This window comes from Lycorma delicatula, chromosome 10 (genome assembly GCF_047948215.1).
Source record: "Lycorma delicatula isolate Av1 chromosome 10, ASM4794821v1, whole genome shotgun sequence".
Lineage (NCBI taxonomy): Eukaryota > Metazoa > Arthropoda > Insecta > Hemiptera > Fulgoridae > Lycorma > Lycorma delicatula.
The window spans coordinates 23,692,702-23,704,323 of NC_134464.1; the positions used below are offsets into that span (position 1 = coordinate 23,692,702).

Here is an 11,622-nt window from a genome sequence, read left to right on the forward strand (position 1 = left end):
AAGGTTCTTAGGTTCAAATTCTAGTAAAGGTTAGTTACTCATATATGGATTTTTTACTTTTAGATAGTGGATACCGGTGTACTTTGGTAGTTGAGCTCAATTAACCGTATGTCTAAAGAATGGTCGACCTGAGTGTGTACAAGATTACACCTTATTTACATGTTATACATATTATCCTAATCTTATTGTACCGTGGGGGTTAACTCGTTGAACAGATTGCAACGTACACATTAGGAAGGAAAAAAAAATTGTTTTGCGTGTTGAAAAATTAAAAAGAAATTTATAAAGCACTGGAGTCGTAAGACATATCTTTTTTAGATTCTTCATAAATTAAAATACCAGTAAATAAATAATACATCGTAATAAGAATTGTAAAGAATTCAGTTCAGAAAAAAGTTTGTAAATAAACGCGATCAAAAACAAGTGAAAGTTATAAAATTCGAATTTAGCATAAAGCAAAACACGCATGGAGAAATTAAAAAAAAACAACAGATTCACAGCAATCTGTGTTCCTCACAAATATGTGGTATTACACTAGTGCACTATCGTGGTGTTAAACCTATTCTGCATAAAACTTATGTACACGTATTCTCTTAAGCTTTTTTTAGAAAAAAATAAAGGCAAGTATCTGGTCTATTTAAAACTAGAAGCAGAAGATAAGGTGCAAAGAAAATAAACTGTCGAGAACATTACATGCTAGGTTGTCAACTTCCATAATTGAAAGAAGGATGTAATTATGATGATTCTGTAAAGTGTTTATAAAAAACTAACACTCCCAACAGTTTTTTCTCTAGTAATTTAAAACAACCAGTAATTTTTATTCAAAAACATCAACATAATATTTATGTCGGAATATAGTCTCTTTTATGATTTGTGGGTTTTTAGAACTCTTATTTCGTTAATTGTTCGTTTAATTTCATGAAAGAATTTCCTTGTCAATTAGTAGAAAAGGACTTGTATTATGATAGTTGCTTACAAACGTACAAAGTTCTTTTGGTTTGAAGTTATAAAACTTTTTTGCCGTGTTTTAATGTCTTTGTTTTAAATTAAAAGTTGTATTATCTTAAACTTACATTTGATTTCAATTGACCTTACTTTTACTTTAATTTTATCGAAATACAATTCCTTATGAATCTGTTTAAATTTTATTTGTCTGTAAGCATTTCGACAAATAAATTTTTCACAAAACTTAAAAAAATACGTTTTCCGAAACTAATTTTTTTATTTCATTTTATAACAGTTTTCTCCTAAAACTACTGAAGATCAATTTTTGATCTTTCCCGGCTTGTCTTTTACGTAAAAAAAAAAAATTTAATATAAATAATATAACAAAATTTAAGTTGTTAAGCAAAATTTATTTAATTTTAAATAAAGATTGTAAATAAAAATATTATTATTAGGTTTAATGAATCCGAAAATCAAACAGTATTTAGTGCTATGAAGTTAAGAAATTTATTAAAATAAAATAAAAATTTTAAGTCTTTTTATTATTAATGGTTAATAAATTATTAATAAAAATGAAAATATGGTTCGATTTCCCGGGCCCAGGAAGCAGATTTGATCCATAATTGTGAAAAAGATAAAAATATTTAACAAAAAAATTTAGATCCGATTTGACCCTCTTGATCAAATTACGGGTTTTGAACCTCAGTTAAACTGCTCCGATCATCTGACTTTTTAATCATCAAAATTATGTTGTATTTAGATCAAAATTGCTAAAAAATAATCAACTTATTTAATATAAAAAAGTTAGATTCAGTTCAGGCCAAAAGTACGATATATATATATACATTCATTCATAATTTCGAAATTTTAAGTCAAAAAACACTAAAATCCTCTTTAAATATATGTATATATGTTTATGTATTTTTGCTTTACAACTTAAAATTATGAAATTTTAGTGTGAACTGTATATCACACGGAAATATTGTCGAATTTTTTGAAAAATTTTGATAATGTACAGTAATTCAAAAGGGGTAAAGGTTACAAAAATTTTTCTCGTATTTTTTTTTAGCTTATTAAAAGGTAATATCATAGAAAATAATATTTTTTAAATGTTTTATAATGGTTTTTATACATCACTTCATCTAAAAATTGAATTTTTGTAACGCTTCGTTAATTTTTACCGTTTCAATTTATGATTAAAATTTTTTTCGATTATTTTTGTTATTTGAAACTTTATCAAGGCAAATAACGTGTTGTTTCTTTGAAAAAGCTGGCCGTTTATCCAAACGAGAAATCAACAGCGATTCTACTTTCGTTATGTTAGAAAGAGATGTTCTTAGATTAAGTTTATAGATTCAGAAATAGAACAAATCAAACTTTATATAACATCATAAATAAATTATAAATTCTTGAAGTGTATTGAAAAATATCTCTTATAAAATTATTGTTGAAAAAAAATACACTAATGACGTGAGATTCATATAAACAGGTTTACTTCTCCAACCGAACAGCGGGTTTGCCGTACAAAGTAATTAATCACGGAATTGAATACAGAATTTTAATTTATTTTTTATACTATTATTAAAACATCATTTACGGAAATAATTATGCGAATAAATAATGTAATAATATAAAAAAAAAGTTTATCGTCGTTTTCATCATTGAAAGGTATTATTTTTTTAAGATGCATGCAAATACTGGGAAATTTCAAAACATGAATTTTGCCAATTCTTATTATCGTTTTTCTTCCTTCCTCGTTCATTGTTCTATAAAAGTTATTCATTTATGTAAAAAGATAATCTTAATTTAAAAAATTATATCTTTATATAAATAGTTTACGTAAAATTTATATAACATTAATTATATCATTTAAAATTTATTTATTATATAAAATTAATTTTATAAAAATAATAAATTATTTACAAAGTTATCCATCACAGTTTTTGTGTTTTAACTAAAGGTTCAGAAGTTATAAAGATGCGAAATTAAATCGTTTGTAATTAATTAAAATTATTATTATTATTGCTGACGTATTTGATCGATTAATCTAATCGAGGTAAAAGAAGTAAAATGTTTTTGCGCCGTGTATTTCTCGGTATAGCATCCATATTGACATAAAATATATATCAAGAGTTATATCTTACTGAATAGAATACAGTGTTTCATGATTTCATATCCAGACATTTTTACCTCTACCTAACAAATTTTCATAGAATTTTTTGAAGAAAAAAGGGGAAAATGCTTTAATCAAAAGGCTTTTTGATTAAAAACAAACAAAAAAATGATTAAAATTATTTCAAAAACCAGATTAAAAGTAAAAAATAATATTATTAAATTCCTCTTTATTTACTGTTTAATTCTTTTTGAATTCAACCCTAAATTAAATGACTAACAACAAATTTAATCCTTAATTTTATGTTGAATGTTGACTTCAATATAGTTGAAATTTAAAAACGGATGGAGTAGTTTGTTGTGTTTTATATTTGACGATTGGTTGTAAAAATTCTTTAAAACTTTTTAAACGACCAAATTAAAGGAATACAACTTTTTCAAAAATCATCTGTTGCGGCTACTTTCAATGACTGTTATTGTTATAATGCTGGTTCACCCGATGTTGTTGCAGGAAATTTTCTTGAGATAGGCGGACACGTATTTAAGGTTTGGAAAAAAGCGTATGGGATCTGAATTATGTTCTTTACACATAGTATATCCTTGTGTGTTTGTAGAAGGTTTTAATAAAATACGGGAATCCTTAAATAACTTTTCAAACTCTAAACTATCTATTATTTGTATGAGACTGCTACTTTTGAAAATAGTTATGAAAAATATTAAATAGCCGACATTTTGGTAACGGTTGCCACAGCTGGACTTTTTTTTAACTGAAAATTTGTATTTTAATGTCTCTTAAAATTATATATCACAACCGTAACGTTTACGTTTAAAACAAAAACTATATCCTTCGTTACTTTTATACTGTCTCCATTTTTGACACCTTGAATCCTTGGAATGTAATGATTTCATACTGAAAAACAGTTCATTTTGTGGAAAAAACATGCTGAAATTTTATTTTTCTTTGTTATTGAAAATTTATTTATGGGTTGCCATACTTTATTAATACCGTACATTAAACAATCACATATCCACCAAATCGTAATCATTACAGTTATTAAAAAAAAGACTATCTCTTTAAAAAAAAAAAAACCTCTTTATACACTCGGATATATGAAATTTATGAATGTACGTACGACAAACTAGATAACTACATAAAAAGACACAGTTCAAATCTGGCGCACATTTTGACCATATTTTATTTATGCGTTTTGTCACGCAAAAATCCGCCAGTAATAATATCAGCTGTAGTTAATGTAAGAAGAGTAACATCGGTCACTGATGATGATTGTAAAAATGACTGAAAATATTTGTGACGTTTGAAAACTGAGTATTTATTAAATTTGGTTTGATGATTTAAAAATGTTTGTAATTTTAAAGGATTGAATATTATATTTATTTTTCATAAAATTAGAAAACTCTGATGTGGGCATCACATGACTTCCTTGTATGCCTATTAAATTACATATACATATTTTTTTTTAAATGAAAAGTACATACATAAAATTTTATTTCATTAATAACTTCTGATATTTGTTCATATAAAGTTTTTTATTGTTATTATTGAATTATTATTTATCGTATTTTTTTTACAATCTGAGGTTAATAAATCAATATATTTAAATTAAAAAAAAAGTTTAAAAAAAGTTGATGAAGTCTGATTCGAACCGATGTGCCTTCTCCTTGTAAGATCCAAATATTTTATTAATTAAAATTTAATTTGGCTATAACTCTGGAACAAATGAAAATAAGTACCACTTATTATATATCATTAAAAAGTTCTTAATGAGGACTTATTGCTGCAGTTAAGAAAAAGTCCAAAATCCAAATGTTTTGGATTTTGGACTCTTTAGGGCATTTTTGGTTCAGTCGATTGCAATCAAAAGGGGAGGTGAACAACTAGGTGTTAAAACAATCCTAAATCTGAACATCCTACGGCTAATAGTTTTTATGAGTTATGCGAGATACATACGTACGTACAAACGTCGCGTCGAAACTAGTCAAAATGGATTCAGGGATGGTCAAAATGGATATTTCCGTTGAAATCTGAAAACTGAAATATTTCGCGATCGCAATACTTGCTTTACTTCATACAACGTAGTAGAGACAGAGAGAGAGAGAGACAGAGAGAGAGAGTGTGTGTGTGTCTGTAATTAAGTTTATTAAAATGGCAGTCTTTCTTTAGGAAATTATTTATTTTATTTTAAATAGTTTAATAGAATTTTTATTTAAAACACGGGTAGTTTAAAAAAAAAAACGCTGCTGATTTGAAAACGAAACTTGAAGAAATCCTAAGAAAGGTAAATTGTGAGAAATTTGTATCGATTTGATAAACTAAGAAAGTTAGTGGAGAAAACGACGGTAATTAACTATTACTAAGCGTGATCTAAGTCTGACCTATTTATATTTATAAATAAATATAATTATTATATTAGTTATATATATATAATAATTACTCTTGTATGTAATATATGCAAAAGATTTTTTATTAACTTCCTTTTTTCCAAGTAATTTTGTTGATGTTTTGCGTGAAAATATAGCTAATGTGAACATAACAATGATTTACGGCTGTAGTATTAAAGTAATGAGGTATTGTAGTGTAATGAGATATATCATTACATTGTAACAATCTACCGCTAAGTAATGATAATGTAAAATAAATATGAAAAAAGTACATTTAACTCGTGACCGTGTAATTTTTAGTTTAAATAATTTCCCATGATGTTACCTATAAGAACTATATTAACACCAGAACTTTACATGATACGAAAAAAGAAAAATGTTATGTTTAAAAAATTTATTGAAACGAGAATTTCGTCTTTTTAATAACACTTTTATTATGTATTATAAAACAGTTTATTTTATTACCTTTACTAAATTACTTTTACTTTTCTGGGAGTTATTCTACTACATAACAAACGAAAATGTAAAAAAAATATATATATGGAATTTTCTAATTATTGACGTCTTGAGTTGACGTGAATTGAAAATACTAAAATTTTGTTTATAATATTCTAAGAATGTATATTACGGGTATACGCATATATTAGTATATATATTTAATTTTACGTATATTTTATATATATGTTCTTTTACGTATTTGAAGAACGGTTTTCCTTACAGTCATAAAATTTGGATTTTTTACAATTATTTGGTGTTACAAGGTAAGGGGATTGGCTGAATTAAATTTTTCAAAAAAATCGGATGTTGGGATGGATATATATCCAAATGTGCTATACTTTAAAAATTGTCTTGAAAAATCTTGAAAAATTTATTCGCACTTTTTATTTTTTTAAATTTAAACTTCTTTGAATTAAAACACTATTTTGAAGTAATAGTATTGTAACATAGATTTTTTTTTAAGTAACCAATCTTAAATATATAATTTTATTTTTAAAAATTTCATTTTTTTTTTTTCAAACTACAAATTGTAATATTTTTCTCTATTTTAACCTGAATCAGTAGGAATATTTTTCATCGTAATACAATAATTTTTAAGGATAATTTTTCAAACCCCACAACAAAAGAAAAAATAGTTTCATAAACTTTTGTAACTTTTTATCATTATTATTTTGTTAAAAGAAAGGAAATTTATGTTGCTACCGTGGTGGAAACAGTTTTATACCTTTAACAGGTTTGACATATTAAACTGAAAAAAGTTGTTTTTTTTGTTTTTTTTTTTAGGGTGGAATATATTATATTATTTTAACCTACTTAAGCAATAGTTTGAGAATTTTCGAATAATATGATTTAGTAGTGATATGAAATGACTAACTACTTATTTTAATTTTAATAAGAAACATACGTGTGATCAAAGAAGTATTAATAATTTTTTTTACTCTATACCGACGTTGTTATGATGATAGAGTATTTGATTATTAGCGGCATGCCGCACGGTCACGGACATCTTACTCGTTCTCGAGGTTAATGGTTACAGGATGATTGTTTAACTATTAATGATTTTCTTATATACGATAATTCTATATACTCATTTCATGCAAACTGATATTACCGTGTCGGTTCAAATTTTTTTCATATTTTTTTTCACGCATTCTTCTGGTTTAATAATAAGAGATGTGTTATAAGTGTAAATTTCAGGATTTCAAATGAAATGCCTGTCATACAATTACAATCAGATTTCGGCGTTTCCTATTGTTTCTAAAAAAGTAATATAGAGAGTGTCCCATAAATGGGAATAGCAAACATTTTTTATACGAAGGTCATGGTGTATCAGGAAAAGATAACAAACATAAATTATCTCAAGGAACGTATCACCAACACCATTAAAAGCATACTCCAGCTTTGCTAGCACAGTTTAAGTATGTAAAAATGTTTATTTTTCCTGTGTATTGAAACTTACGAGGCTACGTGTTCTTCAGTAGTAGGACACGCATCGAAATCTGTTTTCAAAAAAATGGTAGTTATCTAGTGTTTATTATATAAATAAAAATGGTTTCCAAAAAATGGCTATGAAAAAAATGTTTATTTTTCTCTATTTGGTATATTTTTATCCGTTTTTTTTAAATATAGTCGATTTAAGTCGTAAAATGGATATTAAAAGTTAATAATAGCATTAATTTAGTTGAAGTGAATCAGATTATGACAGACTGTAATGTTTATATATATATATGCATATCGTTGGTGTAGTGATAAATTACAGTTTCTATAATTGTAGAAGAATCCTACGTGTTGCCTACTGACTTCTACTGAGGAGAACAATTAATTTTGTTACTCCTTCCATTTCGTCGCATATACCCCGAACTAAACCTGCCAGTTTCTAGTTCATTTTATTTTCAGTTTCTTTTTCGGTTTCAGAAAGGAAGAGTACAGATTATGACTACCGATTTGAATTTAATAAGTCCGGGAAGTAGAATGTAGGAAGGGAAGAAAAGGGAAAGATACCTTAAAAGTAGAACCAGCGGGAAGATAGCTATCTGAGTCTTCTTTCTAATATCGGTTTGAAACATATGAAACGTCAAGTCCTTAACATAACTGATCTAGTCAAACCTCACATTGCTAGAACCCAAAGCGGCACGGAAATGACATATGAAAACTGAAAATTTATCGTACGGGAAATTCAGTATTTCCAAAGCTAATGTTGGTCCAGTTCGGGCTAGAAAAAGTCTGTCATCATTTTTGACCCGACCCGTTTTTTTTTTGTTTTTTTTTTTTTTCACAGAAGGCATTATAACTAATTTTGAAATAGCTCTATTTACTTTAACTTATAACGATTCATGTTCATTCACATTCCTCCCGTTTTAACATCGCAATAGATTTTTCCGTTTTAATTTAGTGTAGTCGTATATGAAATCATCTATTTAGCTGATGCTCTTACATATCGTCCGATAAAATTCCGTAGTAAGACTATGGAAAAAATTTACCGTCATAAAGTGTTATAAAAACTACGATAAACGTTGAGAGAAAATAACGACATAGTTTAAAGACGATTGTACATTAATTGGTTTAAAGAGAATGCAATCGTTTGGCGGGAGCGTCCGGCAGCCTAATTCACTACATTCGATTGCAAAATGAAACAAAAAGAAAGGATTAATTGCACGACGCCGGTCGTTCGTGATGATAATAATAATAAAGAGAATGTTCATTGTAGCACTTAACGCGAGCTGAACTGAGGGAACGCGGTGCGATACTGCGGTGAGAAACTAAATCAATTAAATTCGGATGTTGCAATAATTTATCTTGGATTGTAAGTGTATGTTATTACATGAGATACAATTTATTTTGTATATAATGTTTCTACGTAACGTTTCGTGTGTAGAAACAATGGTAAATAGGCTATAAAAAATTAATTCACGCGCGCGTCCATTTGTGCGAATCGAAGGTTGTAATAACCATTAATTTGTAATTATAGTTATTGCACATCGATTTAAAAAAATTAATGACAATTAATGGATACTGAAAACGATTAAATGTTTCTTAATAAGTATGTTCCGTATTCATATCTTGTTTAGAAAAGATTTGCCGTTCGTTTTGAGTTCTCGAAAAATATTTTACTTGCTATCGAGATATCTAATAAGAAATTTTATTTTCATTCGATAATTGTGTACATTAGATCCCTAAGTCCCATTAATTTGATTTTTTCCGAAAAATTCGTAGATAGTCTTTGTTTTAATTTAATGATTTTACAGTCGTACCGCATGATTTAGTTTGAAAAAGATAGACCCAGCGCTTTAAAATCACATTAATATAAAACTATTGGCTCGTCTTTCCTCAAAAGAAGAAAAAAAAATTATTGTAATACCGAAAATATTTACCTTAGAAAATCATAGTTTTTGGCAATCGGAGGGAAACCGGGAGCGGGCACCAATTTAGAAAAATTAAGAATAAATTTAACAAGATCAAAAAAACGTTTCAACAAAATACTTCAATTATTATCAACAACCTTGATAAGATTTGATTTTATCATTCTTACAGAATTGAGCCCTGATATAATAAACGGCAAAAACAGCTTAAAAAATATGTGTCTACACGATTTTTTCATTATAAAACAAATAATTAAATGGAGAAAAGTAGGCAGGACGTTAAATTTTCAAAATCGATCGGTTTTAAAAAATCAAATAAAAGTCTATTTTTCATAAAATTTTTATTATATTTATTCCTTGGATATGAATCTAATCGGCTGATAATCGTTGGAACCTGAAGACGATGTATTAATTCTGCAATCGAAGTTTTTGACGGTCAATGTATCACCAGTTTAGTATATACCATTGATTCTCAGAGTGGGCGATAACGCCTCCTTGTGGTCGCTGGAGGTCTTCAGGGGGGCGGTAGAAGGCCCACAGAAAATTGGAAGCGTTCAGACTGTCTAGAAAGACGATGGCTTATTAAAAAAAAAAAACAAAATGCAAAATTTATGTTTTCCTGATATTTCAAACTAAAATTTGAAGTAAAATTAAGTTTTACTTTGCATTTTACTTTAAAATAAGATATACTACGTTTAAAAACAATAATTGTAATTTCTGTTTTTAAGAGTATCTTAAAGAGCAATTGCAATTAGTATTTTTAACAGATAAGTTTAAAAATTTTGGGGGCGCTACAAAATTTTTGATTCTCAATGTAGGCGGTGGGCGAAAAAATTTGAGAATCAATGGTCTATATGAATGGTTCTGAAAGAAAAAAGGAACTGACCCCTACCTCGAAGATACATCTTTAGCGATCGGCTAGGTTTTTTACGGAACCCGTTGTTGTTACTGGATAGGTTAAACTGGTGGATGCCGTATATTTCTTTTTATGTACCGATTTTCTTCGAGTGATCGATAATAACAATAAAAAACAAACTCTCACATACTTACTGCAAACACAAATAAAAAATATAAGTAATATTAAAGGAAACTGAAAATCATCTGGTCATATGTCTGTTTACATTTAACTTACGTAATCTAAATTATCCGCTATTCAAAATACTACTGATAATAACCATTTTGATACTTACTGAAGTCGAATAGGAAAACATCGTTGGTAGTCGTCGATACTGCGAGTGCGACAAATGCGTAGGTCAAATCGATCTTTCGGCAGAAAATTTACAATCGAAATACGCGTACATGCTACCGTTTATAGATGACCTTCATCTGTCGATTACCTATCGACGTTGTCGTAGAAAATTCTCCTTAAACCACTGACCGTTCCGTACCGACTACTGTTCGGTAAGAAACGATAACGACAAATAACACGCGGCGGTCACGAATACGTAAACGTCGACCGAATGGACCGCGATCTGCAATGACGGCGAGAAACGGTGTGTGTACGGAGGTGTTATTGGTATTTCGCTAAGACGTTCGTCGTGCTCGTCGGCTCTCCTCCAGACCCAGAGAAAGATGAAGAGTTCGAGAGGGGTGGTCGTAGCTCTCCTTCCTCCGCGATGAGCGAGGGAGCGTCTTAGATATCGGTGAACGTATTTTCTTTTGTTATACGGAGGGGACGGGGGACGACCTAGAAGACTCTATCCGGGGCCGACCGACCGACCTCTCTCTTTTTACTCTTTATTATCGTTCTTTACGTTTCTAATCTTTTTCTTATGTGTGTTCACCAACTCTCTTCTCTTTTAATGTTCTTAGTTATTCCTACACGCTTCCCTTCTCCTTTCTTTCTACAATTATAAAACACAACACACATAATCGTGATTATCTTTACTATATGAATACTTGTTTAATAAATGCGCTCTTCTCTCGTTATTACTATTACTACGGCTATTATCGTATTTATTCTATTAGGAGTCGGTTAAGTTATGTACCTAATAAAAGTTAACCATCACCTTCACTACTATAATTATTATTATTATTATTACTACTACTACTACTACTTCTGCGATTAGAAGTACTCGTATAGATATAGGTTATTATTACATTACAACATGTTAGTGCTACGATATTACATAATAATTTTTATAATTATTTAACTTATTCAATTTTTAATGTAATACTACTCTTAAAATAACATCAAGTCATACTATATATAGTGCTAAAAACTGTTTACTACTCGTATTTTCTTTTTACAATTCTTGTAGTTTTACAGTTACTATATTAATTACTTCCGCGATCATATGTTAATAGA

At 28.4% G+C, this 11,622-nt stretch overlaps 1 protein-coding gene across 1 annotated transcript in view; it reads right to left on the reverse strand.

The window, feature by feature from the left end:
- Nucleotides 1–10,911, reverse strand: part of LOC142331272 (uncharacterized) — a 56,741-nt gene extending 45,830 nt beyond the window's left edge. Inside the window, exon 1 of the mRNA XM_075377050.1 lies at nt 10,505–10,911. Within this exon, the coding sequence (XP_075233165.1) occupies nt 10,505–10,525 (21 nt within the window). The 5' untranslated portion in view covers nt 10,526–10,911. The remainder of the gene's footprint in view (nt 1–10,504) is intronic.
- Between the last annotated feature and the right edge of the window lie 711 nt (nt 10,912–11,622).